General features: G+C 41.1%; 1 protein-coding gene and 1 long non-coding RNA gene across 6 annotated transcripts in view; one reads left to right on the top strand and one right to left on the bottom strand.

The window, feature by feature from the left end:
- LOC119656058 (nose resistant to fluoxetine protein 6) overlaps positions 1-26,922 on the top strand; it is a 133,602-nt gene that overhangs the window by 68,360 nt on the left and 38,320 nt on the right. For all 5 annotated transcript variants that reach the window (XM_038062334.1, XM_038062333.1, XM_038062332.1 and 2 more), the window contains 2 exons: positions 20,816-20,994; positions 21,674-21,867. In XM_038062334.1, coding sequence (XP_037918262.1) covers positions 20,816-20,994; positions 21,674-21,867 — 373 coding nt within the window. The remainder of the gene's footprint in view (positions 1-20,815; positions 20,995-21,673; positions 21,868-26,922) is intronic.
- LOC119656060 lies at positions 21,170-23,072 on the bottom strand. The gene is made up of 2 exons (XR_005249989.1): positions 22,183-23,072; positions 21,170-21,481 (listed from the first exon to the last, which is right to left on the bottom strand). It is a non-coding gene; the product is annotated as an uncharacterized LOC119656060 (long non-coding RNA).

Raw genomic sequence — 26,922 nt, 5'->3', positions numbered from 1 at the left:
TATATGGTGTAGCGGCTCTTCTCCAGGAAACCGGTCCCTGTCCATCGCGTCTCTTGTAACGCTGATATATCAGCCCTATATTGGGGCAGGGTATCGGCTAGCTGCTCATCAGCTTTATTTCTGTACAGTGAGCGCACGTTCCATGGGAAAATGCGCCAATCGTTAATCCGTTGTCGTTGCCGGGTTCGTCGTTTTAAAGCCCATCCTGTCCGAGGCTCCTTTCGTGCTCCGGAACATCGGTTTTCCATGTAGGGTCGTCAGCCCTACCCAACCCCCAACCTGGAGGACCAGTTGGTACAGTTTGTCCTGTTTTTAGGCGCGGGAGACTTGTCTTCATCCTTCTCCGTGTGCAGCTTTTCGTTACGAAAGAGCTCCCAGCGGTCACCACATGGAGGTGGAGATAGGGTTTGGTAGTAGAGCTGTTGGTGTTGGGTCAGCAGGCATTTCCCAGGTTTTATGCTCCATCGTAGGTACCAATCCACGTTTCGCCCTGGGACGTATACTACCCTTTGGCCACCAATTAACGATATTAATTTTAACTAAATATATAATAATCGTTCGCAGCAACAATCCAATGGGATCAGCACCTTAAAATATGTTAGAGCACTTCATTCCAGACCGTAACGGTATTGTATAGGATTACAGTACCCTGTTGGAGGCAATGTGGTCAGCATTGCGCTCACCCCGAGATTATTGCCCAGATTTGACTCACGTACTCATTCACAGCTGAGGCGACTGGTATCCGAAGTCAAATCACGATACAAATTCCACTGCGACCAGCGAGATTTGAACCGCGACCTTCCCTACGACAGCCTTGTGCTCTAACCACTCAGCTAGCCGGACACTCTATAATTTTAACTAAATGCAAAGCAAATCTCTCTTCAACTCGTACAATACGCCACAATTCGTTCGCTAAAACTAATCCTTAGCTATTTCTACAATCTGTGGTTCAGAGTCGTACCCATTTAAAAGCGCCCACAAACGGCAAACCAGTTGGTGCCCAAGTTTGCGGTTCGTTTGCCACAGACGCAGCAATCGACCGGCAACTTCATTTCGTTGCGAGATCTCGACGAGTGCACATCATCGTGCCGTAATGGTCATTACCATAGTAGATCTACTATAGGCAGTACCCTTACAAAAATGACCCCACTTGCAAATGTGCTTGCAGAAGCTTATCTGTACACATCAGAGACGCTAAACAAGGAAAAGGCATAATCTTCGTCAAATCGTATTTGTAAGAGAGAGATCGTGAGCTTTTGCTATTCTGGTACTACGGCGTGCTCACCCATTTGGCAAAAAGTTGTTTCACGTATTCACTTATACATAAGCAAAAACTTGCCAATCTCACCAATACATTGGCAAGTCCGGGCGGTATGTCAAACACAGCTGATCGGGTTTTCGGTACATCTCGCTCATGCTCAAGGGGCAAAACAATTTGAAAATCGTGTGTACTCGCACTGATTTCCCCCCTTGAGGGGCAAGGGGGAGTGAGGTAGCTGTCTAGTATCTAACTGTGCATATAACAAAAAGCTGTTTCACGTATTCACTTATACATAAGCAAAAACTTGCCAATCTCACCATACATTGGCAAGTCCGGGCGGTATGTCAAACACAGCTGATCGGGTTTTCGGTACATCTCGCTCATGCTCAAGGGCAAAACAATTTGAAATCGTGTGTACTCGCACTGATTTCCCCCCTTGAGGGGGCAAGGGGGAGTGAGGTAGCTGTATAGTATCTAACTGTGGTCATTACGATGCGAGATGTCGAACAGTGCACATCGTTGCGTCGTGAGCTTCGCTATGTTGCGCGCTCATCTTTTAGTGTGGCGTTAAATTACATACGTGCGTAGTCCTTCGGGAGAGTTTTAGGTAGTAGCAATGATTGACAACAACCAGGTTTAACCAAAACGATGATCTTAACGGCCTATGATCCACTTGCTAATTATCCTATCTTAATTGATGTTTGTTTGATTTCATGTTGCATCTTAATTAACTTGTTTAATTGAAAGAATGAACCAAGTTGGTAACGAGGTTTCCGGTTTGTTCACCACACAGGTAGCAATTGGTCCTGCAAATTCATTTCCTTGCGAGATCTGTTCGCGCATCGTGAAAGTAATTTTGTTTACATTGTCGTGAACTGGAAGTGAATGATTGAATTGGATTGCTTGGGAAAAGTGTATATATAGAGATTTAAGAGTGAATTGGACGTATTTGTAGTGGATTTTATAAATTGTGGTAAAATAAACATGAGTGTGAATTTGAAAAGGGCCTTGTTATATGTTATAATAGATGAACTATGTAATGATGACATACAAGAACCAACCCAAATAAAAAGGAGAAGGGTTTGGTCGAAAAGTTTGCAAATGATTAAGTACACAAGGAACCGATTCGTAACCGATTCACATTTAGGAGGCCACGCCCACAAAATATCAAAACATTTGATGTTCCTGCAACCGTTGCTGCAACCGTTGCCGTAACCTGAGTTTGTATGGAGAATTTCTCCACAGACGTGCAACCGCACTGAAATTGCGAACTTGGTCACCAACTTGGTACGCCGTTTGTGGGCGCTTTTACTCCGATAATAGGTGTGCTTTTAATAAATATTTTCCTTACATATGCAAAAATGACATGTTTGAGTAATTGATTCAATGACTAACTGTCTCATTTGTGCATAGCTCGCAATGTAATTGCATGTGTTGTGTTAGATTATTCACTTTGGCGTGAAACTCACATTCAAAGTTTTCAATTCCAATCAATTTGCACAAAAGCTACAACTTTGACCTATTGTAACTTTATTAGAATAGTGCCATTTTCACCAGGATGAATTTTACAACGAAGAACCCGGCAACGACTAGGAAATAACGATTTACGCATTTTCTCACGGAACGTGCGCTCTCTATACACACTGAATGCTGCTTAGCAGCTAGCCGATACCCTGTCCCAATATAAGGCTGATGTAGCAGCGTTGCAAGACAGGGACAGGGACCGATTTCCTGGAGAAGAGCCGCTACACTATATATTATAGCGCCCATTAGTATATTATAGCGGCTATTAGAACCTAAGATGCCGCATGTCATCTAAAGATTTTATAATGCTTGTTGAGGATAAGTAACAAATCGTTTCAGTTCTCTCTTTTTAAGGTTTTGTGTGAAACAAAACCTTATTAGAATCGAGACGGTGTCTGTCTGTCCGTCTGTCTGTCTGTCTGTCTGTCACACCCGATTTATTCGGAAACGGCTAGACCGATTGTCACGAAAATTGGTGAGAGTATGTAATCTGGTGTTCCCTTTACATGCAGTAAGTGGCGCCATCTTGCCTTAAGTTTAAGGGGGGGCTCCCCGTACATGTGAATGGAGGGTGCAAATTTTTTTTTCACAGAATGTAGCCATGTAGGATATCAAATGAAAGGTCTCAATTAGTACTTTTCGAATCTGGTTCAATATTTGATATTAGATGAAACATAGGGGAGTGAGGGTTCAAAATATGACCCACAAAAAGTGTAACAGGTCTCGTTCTCAGAACCTATCCAACCGAAAAATCTGAAAAAAAATCACGGTGATGCATCTCTACGAAATCTAGGCCTCAAAATATATCCGGTTCCGATATCTGCACAAATAAAGTTAATAATAGTATATTTCCACATTTTAGAAATTTACCCGGCACCCCCTTATGTTCATCCCAGAAGTACAAAATTTACCATACGTGTAATGAAGAACATAATGCACAGTTTGGTCAAGTTTGAAGAAAATCCAACTATTATTAACAAAGTTATAGGGGTTGAAACTTCACAATTTTTTGTGAATTTCGTGCACTCTATAACCTGCATGACGTCATCATGACATATCAATTCAATGCCACAACGAAATGAGTTCTTATGAATTGGGTCGCAGAAAATTATTTTGTTTTAGTTTTTTAGTTATTTGTCAGCCAGACATGTGTGTACGGGAGGAACTTGAACTGACTCCAGTGATGGATCCGTTCAGGAGGAGCTCGATTTTTCGCAGATCCCCTCCCACACGGGCACAAGCCCCCACGATCGCTACCCCAAGTGGGAAGCGTATAGCGGGAGTCTTTGATGAGGAATAATCGCTGACGCCGATTCACCCGAGCGATGTTTTGGGCAATGATCAGTCTGGAGCTGCCTTTACTGCCCTCGGTAAAAAGATCATGGAGCTGTGTGAGTTTATAAAGGAGCGCAGGAACATTCACCAAAATATAAGGGCCATGATAAGAGGCATCCGTTTAACGTACGGCAAGGCCCAGGAGGAACGAGTAGGGAAGTCGCCGATTGGAAAAGTGAACCAGGCAACTCAAGTAACGCCGCACATAAGGACAAACGACCATATTACGACGACAAAATCGATTTTAAATATTTTTCCCAAATTTAAAAAAAATGCGCCAGAAATTTACACTATAAGTCCCTTTATTGTGAACTAGAAAAAATTTCCTTTTTTCTGCGACACAGCGCTCATCCCATGCGCGCAAAGTTGAGTAATTGTTTCTATTCGTTGATACTGGTGAGTTACAACAAATTGTTGACAGTTACTATACGGTCGTTGCATTTTTGTTAGTAAGAAAAATTAAAGTTTTGTATCATGAATTTAGAATCGTCAGGTAGGTACTTTAATTTGCAGTTATTAATATCATTACTGTGTACGAAGTAATTACTTAGTATGCGTATCACAAAATACTACTACTTGATGTTTAAAAGAAATTGAAATTTTGACTTTTGCTTGTGTTACAAAAAAAGTTCCAAAAAGTTCCATGACTTTTTTTTACTTGTTTTGTAGCACAACGTATAGCTGATAAAGGCATGTAATACTCATGTCCCCCCGTTTCCCCCTTTTCTTAAAATCGCTAAATTTCTTTCAGGTAGTCGACTTGACCCTGTTCCTAATGAAATTCGAATTAAGAAAGGGGAACTTTTTACAGTGCCAAGAAACAGCCAATTCAACAAAATGTCATCAGCCAAATGTAATCAACAATTGATTGGCTACATAAGGGAAAAATTTGCCATAAACGAACTTTCAGAAAATTGCTCAAAGCAACTGAAAAATATAGTAAAAACGTTTGTTGCAAAATTATTTATAAAATGGCGCAATTCTCATTACACGTATGAGCGGTTTCGGAACAACAACATGAAATGGCTTGATGAAGATTTAAAACTTCCAGAGATATTTGAATTAAAGCCGCTTCGGCTATCCGGAAGGCCAAAAAAGGACTTTGAAGAAAGTTCTCTACGTACTAAGCAAAGGCAGATCAGTGAATTATCATCAAGCATAAGCACAGACAAATTGTACATGGCCACAGAATCAAGCTTAGTCAAATCTGGAAAGAGAAGTGCAGCTAAGGTTGTAAAATTAGCCATCCAATCTTCACCCAACAGAATAAAAAAAATGAAGACTACTCACGATACACAATCCTCTGGTTCTATAAGAGCATACAGCCCTGAAGAGGCTTTAGGTCTTGTAGTTGATCTTGGCCTAACCAAGGAGGATTATATAACCATGCGAGCTGGAGCGAAGGAAAGAGGGGCTGACATTTACCCTTCGTATCATTTAATAGTAGAGGCAAAAAAGATGTGTTATCCTCCAAACATTACCGTTTCTGAAAAAGAAGCTTTTGTGCCCTTGCAAGATCTTCTTACACATACAGCAGAACGTTTGACACAAGTACAGGCTGAAGTAATTCTTCAGAATATTTCGGAGAACTCTAATATCATCGAAATTTATTACAGATGGGGTTTAGATGGAAGTGGTGGGCATAGCATATACAAACAGAATTTTGCAGATAATTCATTATATGCCGATTCTAACATTATTTTGTGTACAATAGTGCCATTGCAAATGTGTCAATCTAATAATAATAAAAAACAAATATTTTGGAATAATTTAACCCCATCATCGACGAGATATTGTCGTCCAATTGCATTGAAAATAAAAAAAGAAAATATTCAAAATGTGAAAGACGAATATAAAGAGGTGGAAAGACAAATTTTGCAATTGGAGCCTACTATTATTCGTATGGATGCTAAGGAAATAAAAATTAAACATGTACTCATATGTACCATGTTAGATGGAAAAACGATTAATATTTTAACTGAAAATACAAACTCGCAGGCGTGTAATATTTGTAAAGCTTCTGCAAAAGATTTAAATGATTTAGGAAAATTGCAAAATAGGGACTGTGATGAAAGCGCGTTTAAATTTGGTATCTCTGTACTACATGCTCATATTAGGTGCTATGAATATTTGTTGCACATAGCTTATAAATTGGAAATAAAGCAGTGGCAAGCAAGAGGTGAAAATGCAAAAGCAAATGTAAAGGAAAGAAAAACTAAAATAGCTACTGAGTTCTATAATATATTGGGCCTCGTTGTCGATCAGCCGAAGCAAAGTGGAGGCAATAGCAATGATGGAAACACGGCAAGGAAATTTTTCGAGAACCCTTTACTGTCATCTGAAATAACCGGAGTTGATAAGGAGTTAATAATACGATTTTCAAATATACTTTCTGTTATTTCATGCGGGCATTACATCAAGGAAGATATTTTTAAAATATATTGCGTTGAAACGGCACATCTGGCTATACCTCTTTACGGCTGGTATAAAATGAGTGCCACGGTTTACAAACTCTTGTTACATGGTGCTGATATAATAAAATCTTTACCTTTGCCAATAGGCCAGTTATCTGAAGATGTCATTGAAGCAGGCCATAAGGAATACAAAATTTTAAGGCAGTGCCATTCCAGGAAAACATCAAGAATAAATACAAATGTTGATATATTTAATTGGATGCTTGTATCTTCTGACCCCATTGTAACAAGTAAACGAAAAAATCCCAAAAAGAATAAAACCAAATTTAACCAGGTGGTAATAAGTATGCTAAGAACTCCTATTTGCTGTGCGAATGAAGACGAAGAAGCAGAACTCTAATTTTAAAAAAATGTACTTATATTTCTACTATACATAATATATTCATAGATAAGAATAAGTCCTTTTGAAATACAAATTTTTATTTAATTTTTTGTTTTATTAATATTTCCGCTGTCTGTTAATTCCCGTGTATATTTTTTAATAAATCTAACGTCAAATTGGGTATATTGAATCGTTAAAACCACTAATGTGAATGAAATCTCGTATCTTCAAATGTCATATTGGATCCGCCATTTTGAAATTTTACTCGAATTTGTAACTAGCAAACTCTGTTACCCTTGAATTCTATGTTTTACCAAAATCGCTCTCATAAACAATGAGTAAATAATTTTGTCATGCTAAAATAACGATTCGTCCCAGTGTGCGCCGGTTCAAAACACAAAAGGGGAGAAACCGGGGAAGAGGCTGCGCGAGAAGTTGAATGACTCAACAGGCCAGCAAACCCCGAAAAGAAAAAAGGACTCAACTCCCAAAAAGGCGGAGTTGATGAAAAGTACGTCTAAAGCTACCAGGGAAAATACTGCAGTGGCCACCTCGAGAAAAGGGATCGAACCTTCAAAGGCGGATGCGGAAGCTTGGAGGAAGGTAGAACCGCGGAAAAGAAATGACCGGAGGAAGATTAGACCGGAGGTGATTTTCATTTCCAAACGAGGCGAAGGGTCATACGCCGACATTCTCAGGAAAGTGAAGGCAGACCCCGAACTCACCAATTTGGGAGACAACGTCAGCCGTATTAGACGGTCGCAGAAGGGAGATCTTATGTTGGAACTTAAGAAATCCAAGGATGTAACCGCGGAAAAATTCTTAAGCCAAATCGGGAAGACTTTAGGGCAGGAAGCCGACATAAGAGCTAGCAGGCCGGAGATCACTATAATCTGCAAAGATATAGATGAAATCACGACGAAGGAGGAGGTTCGCGAAGCGTTGGAGAAACAGTTCGATCTTGCCGGACTACAAGAGTCAGCGGTGAAAATCGCCATCATCAGCCTACCAGTGGAGAACGCACTCAAACTGTTAGCAGCAGGGAGAGTGAGAATAGGCTGGGTTATGTGTCGCCATAGGGAACAGGTGGCGTTAAAACGGTGCTTTAGATGCCTTGGCTTTGGTCACATTGCGAAGTCATGCACTAACCCAAATGACAGGTCAAAGCAATGCAGGAGATGCGGAGTGGAAGGCCACATCAGCAAGGACTGCGGAGCTGACCCAAATTATCTACTGTGCAAAGGAAAGGAGGGTGTGAACCATCGGCACATTGCAGGCAGCAGCAGGTGCCCGGAATACAGGAGAGCCCTTAGCACAAATCGTAGATGAGGTTGATACAAATCAACCTCAACCACTGCGAGGCGGCGCAGGATCTACTCGCGCAAACCATGCGCGAGAAAAACATCGATGTGGCCATACTAAGTGAACCATACCGAAACCGCGGTGGTAGCGTTTGGGTCAAAGAACAAACGGGCCAAGCAGCGCTGTGGACTTGTGGAGAACAAGCCTTCCAGGAAATAATGGAGCACCCGGAGGAGGGCTTCATCAGAGCGAAGGTGAAGGGCATCCACATCTACAGCTGCTATGCTCCACCCAGCGCTACACTCGTCGAGTATGAGCGGATGCTTGCTGCTCTTGTTTTGGATGCAAGAGGACGTTGGCCGATCATAATAGGAGGCGATTTCAATGCGTTGGCTCTTGAATGGGGCAGCCGGATAACTAATGTGAGGGGACGTGTTCTCCTCGAAGCATTCGCGGAGCTGGACGTGGTACTGGCGAATGTTGGGTCTTCGTACACTTTCCGGGGAAGGGGCCTGGGGTCTATAGTGGACCTGACATACGTGAGTGCCACTTTAGCCAGTAGAATCGCTTGGCATGTCAGTGAGGACTATACTCACAGCGACCACCAGGCAATCTGCATAGAGATCAAGGGCGGATCGAGCTCGAAAAAGAGTTTTCGCAAAATGCCGGGTGGTATGCTTGACTGGACAGTGAAAGCGTTCGAGGGGACACGTTTTCCGCGGTGCTCAAATCCGACATATCCCTGAATGGTACGGCTGGAGAGAAAGCCACCCAGATCACTCGATGGGTGACGGAAGCATGCGATGCTACTATGCCCAGAAGGCGATTGCTCCCCAGTAGGCAACCCAACTACTGGTGGAACAATGAAAACGCAAGTTTGCGAGCCGCATGTTTTCGGGCAAGGAGGCTTTGCCAGAGACTCAGGGGAAAACCCGGTGGCGACGGTCGAGAGGAGGCACACAAGCAATTGCGTGGCCGCCTAAGGAAGCCATTCGGAGGAGCAAAAAGAACTGCTTCAAACAGCTGTGTGACCATGCCGACATAAACCCTTGGGGCGAAGCTTACAGAGTGGTGATGAAAAGGCTGCGGAAATCACCCCAGGTGACCTGTCCGCGCCTCCTGAAACAGATTGTTACCACTCTGTTCCCTCACCACGAAAATAGGGGAAGGCAAGTTTGTGTCCAGCCAAATGACGGCATAATACCGCCTGTAACTGTGGAGGAGCTGCGGGAAATATGTGGTAGGGTCGGTGACAACAAGGCCCCAGGTTTGGATGGCATCCCCAACCGAGCTTTGAAACTGGTAGTGAAGACTAGGCCCGACCTTTTCGCCAACACCTTCGAGGCGTGCCTAAAAGAAGGAATATTCCCTGCCCAGTGGAAAAAGCAAAAGTTGGTGTTGCTTCCGAAGCCTGGCAAGCAACCTGGAAACCCAGCGTCGTATCGTCCTATCTGCCTGTTGGATACAATGGGGAAGATGATGGAGAGAGTCATCTACAACAGACTTCTGCCCATCGTCGAAGCCAGCAATGGTTTGTCGGAATGCCAGTTTGGTTTCCGACGCGCCCACTCTACGGTGGACGCAATTGGCATGGTGGTAAACCTGGCAAAAGGTGCACTGATTTCTGGCGGCTGCTGTGCCGTGGTGGCGTTGAATGTCAAAAACGCATTCAACTCTGCTAACTGGAATAGAATTAAAGGGGCGTTGGCTGACATAGGTGTCCCCGGATACTTTGGTGGAAAACTACCTCTCAGAGAGGACTCTCTGGTACGGGACGGATGAGGGCCCCAAAGAGTACATTGTCACAGCCGGGGTACCACAGGGATCGGTGCTTGGTCCCCTGTTGTGGAATATCATGTATAATGGGGTGCTTGCTCTTCCCGTCCCAGAGGGGACTACGATTGTCGGCTTTGCTGATGACCTGGCTGTGGTTGTTGCAGCAAAACACCCAGAAGATGTGGAGGTTTACGCAACGGAAACAGTGAGAGCGGTAAAGTCCTGGCTAGAAAAGGCCGGGCTGAGCTTGGCGGACGCGAAAACGGAAGCGGTCTTGATAACGAAACGCAGGAAAAATAATACTGTAAAAGTGGAGGTCGGTGGACATACGGTCGTATCAAAGCCGGCTATCAAATACCTGGGGGTAATAATTGACACCAAATTGAGTTTTAGGGAGCACTTAGAGTATGCATGCCAAAAGGCAGCCAGTGCCACCACGGCACTTGCAAAAATGTTGCCAAATATTGGTGGGGCCGAAACATTGCCGGAGGTTGGTGCTAGCCGGAGTGGTGCGCTCCATCCTGCTCTACTCGTCGCCTGTGTGGGCAGAGGCGCTTGCAAACTCTCAGAGACGGAAGCAGGCGAACTCGGTTTACCGGCGGATGGCTTTGAGGGTTTGCAGTGCTTTTAGAACCACATCAGATGAGGCAGTATTGGTGGTGGCAGGCATGATCCCGGTTGACATTCTGGCCAAAGAAATGAGTGTCCTGTACAATGCAAGACATATGGAGGGGCATGCACAGCGTAGAAATGCGGCAAGGTCAGAGTCGCTTGATCTCTGGCAACGCAGATGGGACGAGTCTGCGAAAGGTCGGTGGACGCACAGGCTCATTCCCAACATTAGGGTGTGGCTTGAGCGAAAACATGGGGATACCAGCTACCACATTACCCAGTTCCTCACGGGACACGGTGGTTGCTACAGGCAGTATCTGCACCGCTTTGGGTTGGATGACTTTTCGAACTGTCCCAGATGCGATGGCATACCGGAGGATCCAAAGCATGTGATGTTTCACTGCCCACGATTTGCGATGGAGAGAAGGAGCTTAAACCAGGTGCTGGGCAGGAGCGTGACCCCGGAGAGCTTGGTTACTGAGATGCTGGAGTCCGAGGAGAAGTGGCTTGCGGTTAGCTCCGCAATCATCCAAATGCAGGAGGAGTTGCTGAAAGAACAAAGAAGGAGGAAAGCTGCAAATAGGAGAAGGATGAGTGCCTAAGGGCAAACCTACCCCGCGAAGTAATACCTCAATGGTGGTCCCGCGGGGCTGGGGCTGGAGAGACCGGGCGTGGTTTTTAGTGGGTGTGAATCCCACACGCGCCCGCTGTAGTTCCGCCGTTCGGGCGGCGGACGTGTCTTTCTAAGATTTTCCACCTCCGTGTACGCACAAAAAAAAAAAAAAAGACATGTGTGTATGTAGGTATATAATATATGCGTGCTAATGAACTTTGCAGGTAGTGTCTAATCCAAATAGATATAAGAAGTAGATCGGAAACATGGGTACGCATTTATATACGTGCATATATGTGTACAGTATTCGGTAATAGGCAGTTTGTTTGTTTAGGGTGAGCGTGATATCTATGGCTGTAATATGTACGTATGTCTCGTAGTTAGGAAAAGTATGAAGGATTATGTTGGATTGGTAGCTATATACGGACAGAAAAATGTGCGTTGAAGTTTCCTTCATAAGATGAACACAAAACCTTTATACCCGAAGCGCGAGTTTCCGGTATTCCGACTTGTTTTAAAGATAAATATAAGGCATTTACGTCTGTACTTGTAATTTATGCACTTTACGTTTGCGAGGAAAATTTAGAAATATAAGTCGCATAAACTTTCACGCCTCCACGGGGGAGTCTACGGAGTCGAAGCTGTCGAGCGGATCCTAGAAGCTGTATGAGTAGAAGTATGACATCAAAATCATATTCGGAGATTTCAACAGTCAAGTAGGGACGGAGCCCATATTCAGGGGATACATCAGCTCCCATAGGTTATATAGGGATACCAATGATAACGCACTGCTGATTATTCGGTTAGCGGTATCGCAGGAAAAGGTTGTTGGAAGTGCCATACAATGTTGCATTCTCAAAGAACACGGGCATGCTCAGAGACTTATCACGAATTCCGGCGAGGGGAGAAGCGACTTGACAGACGGACGGAAAAAGGAAACCTGGGAGAACCAACAAGTCTGTGAACTCGGAAAGTACAGGGAACAACCGCACCAAGCGTCGAAGTTTTACCAACAAGTCAGCAGAATGAAGCCTTATGCCCCTCGATGCTCACATGCCGAGACAAAGAGGGAAATCTAATTTTTGACAGAATAGACATATTGGAGCGATGGATTGAGTATTTTGATGAACTGCTCAAGAACCAAAATATCGGCCAGTTGGAAGCCCCGCTAACTAAAAACGACGGACAAATACTGCCACCACCAAGTATAGAAGAAACAGTCCGTACAATCCACCGGCTTAAAAACCATAAGTCACCACGAGCGGTTGGAATTACAACCGAATTGGTTAAATATGCAGGTGACAAATTACACCAAGCGGTTCATCAACTGGTGCTTAAAGTATGGGACAGCGAATCAATGCCTGACAACTGGCAACGAGGCATTATCGGTGCCTTACATAAAAAGGGATATATCACGCAATGCAGTAATTATAGAGGTATCACGTACCATCTATAAGATATTGTCTGCTACTCTGCTTATCCAGATAGCTCCATATACCTAGAACATCATTGGCCCACTCCAGGCAAATCAGTAACAGATCATGCCACTCTATGGCAAGCGATGGAAAAACTGTTGGAATATGGACATCGGATGCACCAGGGTAAAATTTTACACGTTCATCAGAAAATTCGGCATTCCAACAAAATTTATAACACTAATCAGGCTAACTAATGCGCGAGGCTAGATAAAAGCAGCAGGATCACCCTCGAGATTATTCAACATCAACAACGGTCTAAGACAAGAGGATGCCGTATCATGCGTCCTCTTTAGCTTGGCCCTAGTGAAAACGATTCGTGATGCCAATGCAAATGCGAAGGGCACCATCCTCTTCAACTCCACCTAACTACTGGCCTACGCTGACGATGTTGATATCATGTGAAGAAGAACCCGAGATGTACCGTCTACCTTCATCCGGATCGAGCAGGCGGCGCGACATCTTGGACTTCACATTAATGAAAGCAAGGCGAAGTACATGGTGGACAAAGTGATCCCTGATCCTGAGGTAAATGTGAGGGGTATGACCCTCTTAAGTCTACCCAACTACTAGCCTACGCTGACGATATTGACATCATGGGAAGAACAATCTGAGGCGTACAGTCTAACTTCATCCAGATCGAGCAGGCGACGCGAGATCTTGGGTCATAGGGTCAAAGCTCTTACTACACAAGACTATGAACTTGTTAGTCCTGATGTATTCCTCGGAGACTTGGGTTCTTAGCAAAAAGAACTGCGAACTTCTGGAGGCGTTCGAGAGAAATCTATGAGCGATACCACGACCGTAGACCGTAGTGTATAGAATCCGGCTCAACAAGTTGCGGTGGGCGGGGCACCTAATCTTGGCATTACCATGCTCTATATTTCTTCTTTTTTTGTAATGGTAGGATAGGTGAATGCATTTACGCACACAGTGTTGGGCTCCCGCAATGGTACGTGGTCAGACTATCAACTAAATCCCTCGCCATCAACAGAGAGCTGGGCTGGAACAGTTTGTCACATTACTTTGGGCTACTCCCCAAACTCTCTCGGAGCCTTCAAATTAGGAAATTTCTGTCACCAGCGGGAGGGGAGAGGAGAGAAGGAACTGTCAGTTGAAAGAACCCCCCCGCTTATGGTATACCTCCTTGCCAAGAGCGCCAACCAATACCTCTGCGCTGTAAAGCAGGACAAGCTGCTTTGAACTCATCAAGCGACGTTGCCTGCTAGACGTAGTGCCTCCAATATTTGCCATTAGCCTACTTAACGCCGAAACTCTGCTGCTGTTTTGATCTGTTCAAAAAAACTCATCTTTAAGTCAAGAGTCAGCTCGAGGTACTGTACCGCTGGATTAACGACTCGCCGAACGATATAGTACGCAGGGTCGGAATTACTTTTTCAGTCAGGATGACTATTTCGGTGTTTTCCAGTGCAAGGTTGAAACCATGAGTAGTCATCCCGCCGCTTACCCTTCTCATCAATATGCCGAGTCTGCTTTGCGCTTGTCCGACAGTATGTTCAACAACAAGCGCCGCGACATTATCTACATAACCGACCAGGCACGACGTTCCCGAGGTCCGGGCCTAGGATGGAGCCCTGTGCTTCCCCCGACGTGACCTCCATACTCCTCTGACCCTCTAGCGTTTCGTAGAGCAGGGAGCAATAGGTTTGGTCGATGTTGGAATACCAGTTTGTATACTCTGCTGGAATACCATTGGTTCCTGAGAAAAAGCTTATCAACACTCCAGTTTCTGCAGATCTGCCACTTCTGCCAAAATCCTCGAAATTCGAAACCTTTCCCAAAGAGTGGAAAAAGGGGATGATCGTTGAGATTGCATAGAAGAGCACCCGTCTTGAGCGTGATAATTGGAGGGATATCCACAAGCTCCCTATTTTTCGCAAAGGCAATAATTAAAATAACAGTAGGCAGGTTTTCATTTAGGATCCTCCTCCATTGGCTACATCAAGCATTTTGGTACAATGTGCGTATTTAGATCTCCTGTTCATCTGCTCTTCTTCGATTTCGAGAAGGCTTTCGAAAGCGTCAACAGATAGTGCATCTGGCATGCACTACGCGGGAGGGGCATTGCAGGGAATTCAATAGCTATTATCAGAGTGACATACCATGGTGCAAAATTTCACGCGGTGCACCGAAGTAAACTCTTAGAGAAATTTGAAGCCCAAACTAGAGTCCGCCAGAATTGCATCTTGTCATCAATATTATTTCTTCTTGTCATCGGTGACTTTGTTCATGCTGCCTTGTCCAGAGGACAAATACCTCGGTTAAACTAATGAAATCTATTTGCTATCTCACCGAGTTCTGGCTCTGGATTTAGAATTCGAGGAAAGTAGAATTGAACTGAAGATAAACACTAACCAAACCAAGATTCTTAGTCTGACGCACCGCACTCTCCTTGTCTTCATTCATGGGCAGAGCATCGAATGCGTTGATCAATTTGTGTTTTCACCGATGGTGGTACTGCATTAACAGTGCTATACGATACTAGGAGATGGAAAGTGACCACCATTGTAAATGGTAACCATATATAGTTAGAAATTTTTGGTAAGTCAAATTTTTCACTTTCATATATTAATTGTGTCTTCAGTATATTAATTTAGAAGCACTTCAAGGGCGACTTACAAGCGTCCAGCTTCCGGTTTGCAGATTTCCTTCTGTAATGCAAGGAAGATTTTCTCGGATATGTATCTATGAGAACAAGCTCAATTTAGACTTCATAGATATTAGTATTTAATGATGGGATTTGCGTTGGGTAGAAGACCATCCTGAGTGGTTGAAGATAACCAAGCGGGGAGAGCTATCCCAAAAACCCAAAAGAATGGCGAAATGAACCGTGAAGACCCGTTCGCCCTTGCTTGCCTCTTTGATAGCCGGGCTCCCTCATGTGTCATTTAACAAAATTTTATGAGTCCCTAAACCGACGTATGGGTCCGCACCACTTAAGGGGGATTTGTAGTCAATTTGTAAAAATTACAGGAATATACTATTGTTAACATTATTTGAACAGATATCGGTATGGAGGATATTTCGGAGCCTAAGCACAATAAAGTGACAGCCACTCGATTTTTTTCAGATTTTTCGGTTGAGTAGTTTGTGGGTCTGTGAAAGAAACGATCACTTTTGACCCGCCGCGCTCCCTTTCCAACAAATGTCGAAACTAAGACGAGCTTCGGAAAGTATTAACCCAGACCTTTCATTTGATGCCCCACATGACTATAGTTAGTGAGAAAAAATGTACACCCTCTTTTGCATGTATGGGGACCCCCCTTGAATTCGGCGTAGAATTATGTAAGTCACTGTTTGCGTGAGCGTTCATAGTTCCCACCTTTCCAATAAGTTTGGTGTCAATTGCTATAACCTTTTCTGAGAAACTGCGTGTGACAGACAGACAATTAGACAGCAGCATGGAGAGATCAACTATAATCTCATCCAGTTTCTTACCGGCCATGGAAAATACCGTCAATACCTGCAGGCGTTTAAATTGGACACTTTACCTAATTGCCCAAGCTGCGACGGGGTCCCAGCGGACCCAGCGCACCACAGGGCACTCTGGCGTGGCCAGGCTAGAGTCTTTTCAAGGTTTCCATCTCCTTTAAAACGAAAAAAGACAGACAGACAGTAAACTGATTTTAATAAGGTTTTGTTTTACACAAAACCTTAAAAAAGGAAGGTTTGACCGCGCGCGTCGAGCGGTAAAACTCCGGGCCCGATCGATGCTTCTTCTGCCTCAGGTGTGCTATGAGGTACGGAATTTGAGGTTCCCGACCTGGAGGTCGGACCCATTGAAGGATGCCCCTTCAATTAATCTAGGAGTTGCGGGGTCAGATAGGAGAAGGAGAGGAGAAGGAGCCTTCAAATCAGAAAAAATAACCGGAATTCATTACATATAATTCTAAAACAATTTCATTTATCATGGTAATATGCTACTAACTTCTTGAGTAGATATCAGAATGGGATGTATTTTCGGGCCTAGATTTCATGTAGAGGTATGGTACCATTGTGAATTTTTTCCTGATATTTCCGTTGGATATGTATTTTAGGCCTTGATTTCTTTCGAAAAGGCGAACTTTAAAAGGTTTTGTGTATTTCTCGTGTAAGTTGCAGAACTATCCCATTTGTACGTAGGTCGTAATGTATCTGCACATTTAACATGTCAAACGACTCATGATCGATTTTGATCAAACTTGGATATATCATGCGTCATACTATAATCTATACTACCGCATAACTATATGGTTTTCTAGTTAATTTCCCAAAAACATAGTAATATGGTATTATTAACTTAATTTGACTAGACATCAATAATGGGGCCTGTATATACCGTATAGAAGCAGCTCCGTGATTTTTTTCAGTTTTTCGGTCAGTAGTTTCTTATGATGGTTCCGTTAAATGAATCATCACATTCGACCCCCCGCACCCTTTGCCTATCCAACAAAAGTTAAAATTAAAAGTGGCTACGGAAAGTACTAATCGAGATCTTTTATGTGATATCCAATATCACTATATCCATTCCAAAAAAATTACACCGCGGTTTTGCATGAATGGCGAGCCCCCTAAACTTAGCGTAGAAAAATATCGCTTACGGTATGTGTGGGCGTTTATAACTCCCACTTTCTCCCCAAATTTTGTGTTAATCGGCATAGCCGTTTCTGAGAAAAGTGCGTGGGACTGGCAAACAGACAGAAGGGCAGAAAGACAAACATTGGACCGATTTACATAAATACAAACGAGAAACTAAAAGAAAAGAAAGTTTTTAAATAAAAGGATCCCAAAAAATAAGTCGGGACACCGGCAGCTGGGCGCTTCAGGTATGAAAGGTTTTGTTTGCTTCTTCTGTCAGTATATTTCAGTGTAGACCCATCCCATTTGTACGTAGCCCGTTATGTATATACACTTAGCATGTCAAATTTAGTACCTGGTTTGCAAATTTATACGGTAAAGACAACTTTGAGCTACTGTACTTTGTTAGTAATAGTATGATTTTGATCAATACTTCATATTATATTTTATAGTACTACCAACTTTATAACTCTGGGATAAATTTAAGAGGATTTTTACTCAATTTCCCCAAAAATATGGAATATACTGTTATTAACTTAGTTTGAATCGATATCGATATGGAGAGTACTTTGAGGCCTGAACAAAATATAGAGGCAGCTTCATGAATTCAAATTTTTTGGTTGAGTGGTTTCTGAGAATGGGTCCGTTAGAGAAATCATCACTTTGCCCCCCTCCCATTCCCCGCCTTTCTAACAAATCTCAAAACTAAGACCGGCCTCGAAAAGTACTAATCGAGGCTATTCATTTGATGCCCCACATGACTACTTTTTTTTTGCAAATAAAACCTTACCAAGTCGGGAAACCAGAAGCTTGACACTTCAGGTATAAAAGGTTTTGTGTTTCTCTATATCAGGAGCATAACGCAGTTCTCCATTCGCTGATAGCATTGACTCGAGATATTTAAATCGTTCAGTTTTGTCAATGACAGTAACCTGCCCAGAACTGAGCGGTTTCAATATCTCGAGTGAGGCGTTATGGATGGTGTGGACACGCGCTAAAGAGAATCCACCTGGCGAAATTGATCACGATGAGCCGACCCCGCTTGTGAACCGCACAAAGGCTGAAGAAAAAGAAGATGTGAGGAGCGACGAGTGCATAACAGCACCGTGTCACATAGTTAAAAATTCCATTGCCCTTTAGTTTTTAGGAAGCGATTTAAATAATACATTCGATGGAATGCCCTATATTGATAATACTCAACCTCATGCGGTTCACACTCCGAATTTAAGTCGGAATACCAGAAACTCGCGCTTTGAGTATAAAGGTTTTGTGTTGATCTAATGTGAGAACGCACATTTTCCCATCCATTTCCATCCAGATATAGAAATTATCCTCACCCTAAACAAACAAACTACCTATTGCCGAATACTGTACATATACATGCACGTATATAAATTGATCGTACTCATATTTCCAATTTACTTCGTGGACAAAAGCATTCATACGTACATATCTAGTATGTATATTGAATACCGCTGGTTTAATATACAAATATATCTATCTGAGTTAGACACTACCCACAAACTTCACTAGCACGTATGCGCATATGTCTGTTTGGAGTAATTGATATTAATATACAAATGACTAAAAAACTAAAACAAAATAATTCTTTGCGACCCCATTCATAAGAACTCATTTGGTTGTGGTATTGACGAATTTATATGTGATGATGACGTCATGCAAGTTGTAGAGTGCTTGAAATTCACAAAAATGGTAGTTTTACCCCCTATAACTTTGTTATTGTTAGTTCGATTTTCTTCAAATTTGACCAAATTGTGCATTATGTTCTTCATTACACCCATGTACTTCTGGAATGAAAATAAGGGGGGTGTCGGGTAAATTTCTAAAATGTAGAAATATACTATTATTAACTTTACTTGTGCAGAGATCAGATATTTTGAGGCCTAGATTTCATAGAGATGCACTACTGTGATTTTTTTTATAATAGATTTTTCGGTTGGATAGGTTTTGAGAACGAGACCTGTTACACTTTTTAGGGGTCATATTTTGAGCTCTCAGTCCCTTATCTTTCACTCAATATCAAATATGGAACCAGTTTCGAAGAGTACTAATTGAGACCTTTCATTTGATACCCCACATGACTACATTCTATGAAAAAAAAATGTGCACCCTCCATTCACATGTATGGGGAGCCCCCCTTAAACTTAACACAAAATGGCGCCACTTACTGTATGTAAAGGGAACACCAGATTACATGCTCTCACCAATTTTCATGACAATCAGTCCAGTCGTTTCCGAATAATTCGGGTATGACAGACAGACAGACAGACAGACGGACAGACGAACAGACCACCGACCACCGACTCGATTCTAATAAGATTTTGTTTCACACAATACCTTAAAAAGGGCTGGGGAGAAGTAGATTCGTCATGAATGGAATTTTAATATTTCACTCAAATGCCAATTATTCCAGTTAATTATGAGGTCAGCATCATATTTGTATGGTTTAGGTAGGAAGTTCGAACCGCTATAACTTTGACACTAATAGTTGGATTTTCATGAAACTTGACATGCATATGCACGATACTGCCCTCTATGCGAGTAGTACTCCTAGGAAGACCTTAAGGGGAGTTTTTCGGCCAATTTCTAAAATTTGGTAGTATACTATTATTAAGCTTATTTGAGCATATATCGGAATTGGACATATTTTGACGCCTAGATTTCATCTAAGCGCACCATCCTGATTTTTTTTTCGGATTTTTGGGTTGGGTAGTTTCCGAAAATGAGTCCTGTCTCACTTTAAAAGCGTACATTTTGACTCCTTACTCGCGAAAGCCCCTGTGAAATGCTTCTTGAAAGACACAAAAAAAATCAATTTTGTAAAGAATAATTACCGGTGATGAAAAGTGGATTTACTATGACAATCCTAAGCGAAAAAAAGAAACAGAGTGAAGCCAGGGAACAAGCCAACATCGACACCAAAGCGAGGCATTCAAGGCAAAAAGCTTATGTTATGTAGGAGGTTCGAAAGGGGTCAATTCTATGAAACTACCCAACCGAAGAAGCTGAAAAAAAAATCATGGTGATCCATGCACATTCTTTACGACATCGGTTCAAATAATGCGAATACCCCCTCAAGTTCATTCAAATAACTAGAATCGTTTAGGGGACTCCACTATTATTAACACAGTAGAAGGTCAAGGTTGTCTATTTCGCATCAAATTATTACTCCCTAAGAGGTAAAATGTCAATATCAATGTGAATATTGAGTATTTTCAACGTATATAGACCACGAGCTTATGTAGCGGATCATCATGTACCTATGTATTATAATAAATCAACAAAACCTTTCATACTGCCGAGCATCCGGTTCTCGACTTATTATATGTTAGATAAAAGAAATTCTTTATCTAACATGCACACCAGTCAAAGCAGTCGATATCTTTGAGCTTATGGTAGCAGCTGCCAGCAGAAGAATAAAGTTTCTTATGCTTTCATATTAAAATTCTCTCTATTATAGATTGAAATAACTTACTTCGTTTTCCCTAATATTTTACTACTTCGTTTTCCCTAATATTTTAGCATATGACTCATCTGGACGATATCGTGGTCAGTTTTTGTACGGCAATGATCTATGGCTTGGTGAAAAAATATTTTGTGATGAAATCAATCATCATACGACGGAGATGGAACGGGAGCAGTTTTTCTTCAGTTTCTTTGTTGCGAGGATTTTGATAAAGAGTAACTCAGTTGTTCGTGAGGTAATGTAAATTTTTTCCTTTAAAAAGTCGCAACTTTTTATTAACATAACATATTATTAACATAACTATAATGTTTAAATACGTATGGTGATAATGCATCCATATCATTCCCCCTTGTCCCTTGCGCCAAAATTGCACGGCATGATATTTTAAGGCGGACCAGAAATCTGCTTCATTTCAAATTCTAGATATGTATATTATCATCTGGTAAAATACATTAGGTTGACAAAAAATAAAAGTTGTTTTCATGTAACAAAATCTATTAAACATTTTAAGTAAAGAAACTTTAATTTGGAATGCATTCTCCTTCAATATTTGTCGCCTTTTGCCTTATTTTCACGCAAAGCACCAACGACCTTTCGACAAAAATGCAGCGCTGCTCATATCGAAATCCTCAAAATGAATTTTAAATTTTTTCTTAACCCACGAATGGATTTGGTGTGAGTGAAGAAGAGCATTGCGTATTTGCAAGTGCCATTTCGATTTGCTTGGAAATCCATTATCGCAGACGGGAAAGTTAAGCGCCACATATGTAGTAGTAGTTGAAAGTTTTATTTAAAAAGAAAAAAGAGAAATATTTTATTAGGGATATTAGCGGTTACTTTCTAAAATATACAAAGAATTTTATTATTTTTCAAAAGTGAATTTTTATAAATTGTTTTTTTCCCACTTCCTTTAGCCGCAAGTTTTAAATTTAGGTGAATGTTTGCCCAAATCATGTACAACAAAAGATGTTAAAAGTATTCTGGATCTTGACCCATACGCTTATATGCTCAATGGTGGATCTTCATCCGAAAGGGTAACCATACTTGATGTTCGTAGAGTGCCAGGGAATTTTGCTGTTTGGAACGATAAAGGATTCTACATTTTAAGGTAACGCTATTTTTTCATATAAATAGGAGAGTAAATAGATAAATATAATAAAGTATAACAAATGTAACTTTTCTGGTTCGAAATTAAGCGTATAAACGAAGCAGGATTTGAACCTGAGGCTAGGAATCGGGAAGCTCGTTGTAGGTAAATTGGAAACCCAGCTGACTTTATGGCAGGCTGTGTGTTCGAAAATTGTGCGTCGATGAAAAGGCAGTAAAAGTTGCGCAAGTCCGGAAACCTTTTACCGTTGTTGTTACGCTCACCAAGGCTATGACTCCTTATCACATATCCGAGCAAGGTGCTATCAAAACTCACCCTGGTATTAAGATCACTCAACACAATCGCAATAGAATAGAAACTATCCTACTGCTCAATATCTGAGATCTTCGTTGGTGCATGCCACTGCACAACTGTCTGGACCGGAATCTTGCAATCAACACCCTGCTAGAAACCGGTTTCCACGTTATGACAGCATCCTTGCCGTAGTCGTCAGCATGTAGTAAACCGTAAAGAGTCACAGAAGGGAAGGGGTACTCTCCAGACATCATCAGAACTTGAACTTGGATACCGTTGTCGATGAGCGCGTATATACAATATATTTTAGAAACCAATTATAGTCTTTTTTCGATAACCAAAAGTCATAGTAGTGAAATCATTCCCTATCCGGAGCGCTGTTCATGTTTCAATAGTAATCGAGTTTCGAAATTTGTTTGTTACTAACCCACAGATTCCAATTGTGTTTTAATCGCTTTTTACGACAAGCGGGAATACTTCGAGTGCATTTTAAGTCTTAACTCACGGTCTTTTTGTTTTGAACTTCGTTTTCAGTGCTTTTGTCTTGATATATTTCTTTCACAGCAGCAGGCTATCTAGGTTGATACAAACATAATAATTTATTCTATTCTATATAAGAATTATCATATGAGAGTGTAATTGATGTGACAAAACAGAGTTTTGGTCACCTGAATTCTCCCCCTTGTAAACTAGTTTTCAATTAGTCCTAAGCGAATTCTCAGAAGTTGCCGTGGATGCCTTTTCAATGATTATCTTCACCTATAGCGAATAGGCCAGAAATACCTTTTCCAGGTGTTTTGCAAATACCGTTGTTTTTCAGCATTATTTATTACCGAACTATGGATTTTTCTGAGTGCGATTATGCGGTGTTTCCAGCGATTAATTATTTGAAATAATAAAAAGCTTGTTTTTTCTTATTCGCTGGTGTTGATATTTTTATTTTTGCAAATACCGATATTTCGGGAACCACTGATGATGAAATATGATTTTTTGATTTTCACTTGAATATTCCTGTTGGATTAATTTGCTCTGGATGGTCGTTTTCAAGGTTTGGTGTCTGTCTATCTGTTTGTTACACTCGACTTGCACAGAAACTCTACTCTAGAGGTAAGGGTTATCGAATTACATTTCTGATCTTCTTGAAAATTTTCAGCCTTTATTATGGTGGTGGCAGTGGAATTTGTATCGTGATTTGACGTCGAATACCAGTCGACTCAGCTGTCAATGAGTACCTGAGTCAAATCAGGGTAATAATCTTGGGCGAGCGCAATGCTGACCACATTGCCTCCTAGTGTACCGTTACGGTCTTGAATGAAGTGCTCTAACACACTTCAAGGCCCTGATCCAACATGGATTGTTGCGCCAACGATTTTTTTTATTATTACAACGTATATGAGGTCATCATCATATTTCAATTCGTCAATACTACAACGAAATCAGTTCATATGAGTGGAGTCGCAAAGAATTATTTTGTTTTAGTTTTATAATCATTTGTATATGAATATCAAATACTCCAAACAGACGTGTGTGTATGTAGGTATATAGTATATGCGTGCTAATGAAGTTTGCGGGTGTTGTCTAATTCAGATACCATAGATATATTTGTACATTAAACCACCCGTATTTAATCATCATCATCAACGGCGCAACAACCGGTATCCGGTGTAGGCCTGTCTTAATAAGGCACTCCAGACATCCCGGTTTTACGCCGAGGTCCACCAATTTGATATTCGTATTTAATATACGTCCTGAATATGTACATATGTATGCTTTTGCGCACGAAGTAAATCCGAAATATGGGTACGATCAATTTATATACGTGCATATATATGTATAGTATTTGGAAATATGCAGTTTATTTGTTTAGGGTGAGGATAATATCTATGACTGTAATATGTATGTATGTGTTGTAGTTTAGGAAAATATGAACGAATATGTTCGATTTGTACCTATATACGGATAAAAAATGTGCGTTGAAGTTTCGTACAAAAGATGAACACACAAACTTTATACCCGATCGCGAGCTTCGGGTATTCCGACTTGTTTCATTTCTTATTCAGTTTTTTTAGGTCTATGGTTTAATTTGTAATGCTTCATTTTTCCTTGCTATCTTTAAGGTTTTGTGCAAAAAGTAAAACCTTATTAAATGGATTGGACGGAGTAATGATGAGTATCAAATGAAAGGTCTCGATTGGCACTTTCCGAAATTTATGTTAGTTTTGGCGTGAATTGTAAAGTGCGCGAGTAACGAGTGAAAATGTGCACATTTTCCGAAACTATACAACCCAAAAGTCCGAAAAAAAATCAAAAAGGTGCACTTATATGAAATCTGGGCCTCCAAATATGTCCCATTCCGATATCTGTTCAAATAAACTTGCTGATAATAGATTACCAGCTGGCAGAAATTGACTGGAAAATCCCTTTCATCCTAGAAGTACTAAATTTTGCGCCAGTGTAGAGGACAATATTGCGCATATGCATGCCAACTATTAAAGTTGAAGCAGTTCAAACTTTTCATCAAAAGCCATGCAAATAAGATGCTGATATTAACGAGAATAGTTAGCATTCTAGTAAAATATTAAAATTTCATTCATCCATCAATACAGTGCTTTCCAGATTACATTATTTGTGTAAATGACTTTTTACTAAATACAGGGCAATTGAATTTTTAACTAACGTTCGTCAGATAACATAAAACCTTTTATGCCTGAAGCATCTAGCTTCCGGTTTTCTGTTTGTTTTACTTTTAATTTTATTGTGTTGTCGATCTTCCATGATGTGGTTTACTGTCTGTTTGCCTGTCATCAAATTTGATGGAAAGGTGGGAACTGTGGGCGCCTACATATACAGTGAGTTACATCGTTGAATTTGAAGGGTCTTCGTACACGCAAAAGGGGAGTGTACATTTTTTCACCATGTGGGGTATCAAACCTCTATGAGTACTTTTCAAAGCTCATTTCAGTTGTGACATTTGATGCACAAGGGGAGGGCAAGGGTTGAAAATGCTAATTTCTTTCACGGACCCAATCTCAGAACTTTCCCAACCGAAAAATCTTCAAAAAAATGGTGAAGCTTCCATTATACGATGCTTGGGATTCGAAATTCCCTCCATACCGATATCTGTTCAAATACAGTTGATAATAGTATATTACTATAATTGCTAGTAACTAACTGCAAAACCCCCTAAATATAAAGCATGATTTTATCAAGTTTGATGGAAATCGTCGCTTCAGTGCAAATTCTAAGAATGAATGAATATCAGTATTACGCTAAACAGAATATTTTGAAGTAATATGTTACTAATGGGCCGAAAGTCCACTCAAATGTTTTTATATCAGAAATACACAAAACCTATCATACCTGAAGCGTCCAGCCTCCGGTTTCTCGACTTGCTTTTGTTTGTGGGGTTCCGGTGTGGTTTCAGGTGTCGATGAGAGGACACATGAAATTTCGATCAGTTTCGTACATCTGGGGTGTTTAAGACAACATGAATAGCTGTCACTGCATGCAAAAGGCATGTAAAGGGTTTCACAGTCGCTGCATATAAAGAATTTCACAGCAGAAGCTGGATGCTTCGGGCATAAAGGTTTTGTGTGAAACTTTTTTTGCACGTATTTCCACTCGTATATAGCCCAAAAATTCAAAATATTCCTTGACATGTCTTCAAACTCCAACTCTGCCATCTCATATGACTTTACCTAATATGATCATGATATCACATACGTCTTAGATTGCAATGAATTCACGTGTAATATAAAACTTTGGCCTTCCATAACTTTGTTGGTAATAGTTGGACTGACTAATCAGAATTATATCTAATAATATCACTTACACTGATGATGATGTGGTTCTAAAATGTATTTTAGAGGGGTTTTCGAGTAAATTTCTAAAATATAGTAATATGCTATTAATAATTTTATTTGAGCAGATATCGGAATGTGAAGTATTTTGAGGCCAAAATTTTGTATAAATGCATTATTGCGATTTTTCCAAATTTTTCGGTTCAATAGGCTCTGAGAGCGAGACCTGTTACACTTTTTGGGTCAAACATTTTAGGTTCACTTGTGTTTCACTCAATATCAGATATAAGATCGTGTTGGAAAAATACTAATTGAGCGCTTTCATATGAATGTATTCTGTGACAGAAAATATTGTTCACCCTTTCGCAAAAAGGGGGCCCATCAAACCCACAAAATGATACAATTCGATGTGAGTGTAGCGATTCACAGACCGCCGACTTTCACCAAATTTCGTGACACTAGGGTCCGTCGTTTCGGAGTAAATCTCTTGTGGCAGATGAACAGACAGACAGTCAGTCAAACAGACATTGAATTGATTTTAATAAGGTTTTGTTTCACACAAAATCTTAAAAATATAAGACATGGGTTTTTTATAAACTACACTACAGCATAGATTATCCGACTTTATTTAGTCTTAAGTTGAAGAAAACTTTCTTTTGTTTGACTTCCTATTTGAAGGTGAAGGCTGTTTTAAGTGCTCCAACAATGGTTAGGCATAATGGGTGCCTTCCAACAACCTTGAAAGAGTTAGTCCATCGTACAAAAGTCCTTGTGGAATCGCTCGCCCTGTACTTCAGTTAGATTCGCAACATTGATGGGAAAATAGTCTACTTGGTTGTGAAGAAAATGTAACTTGATCCTCATGCTTCATCCAACCCTTTGAAAGTGATTCATTAGTTGTTCTTCGTGTTGGCAATAGTCAAAACTGTTTTTATTTCCAAAAATTGAGCAAGCCAAACAA

Source organism: Hermetia illucens, chromosome 4 (genome assembly GCF_905115235.1).
Source record: "Hermetia illucens chromosome 4, iHerIll2.2.curated.20191125, whole genome shotgun sequence".
In the NCBI taxonomy this organism is placed as follows: Eukaryota; Metazoa; Arthropoda; class Insecta; order Diptera; family Stratiomyidae; genus Hermetia; species Hermetia illucens.
This window is presented reverse-complemented; position numbering and strand designations above follow the sequence as displayed.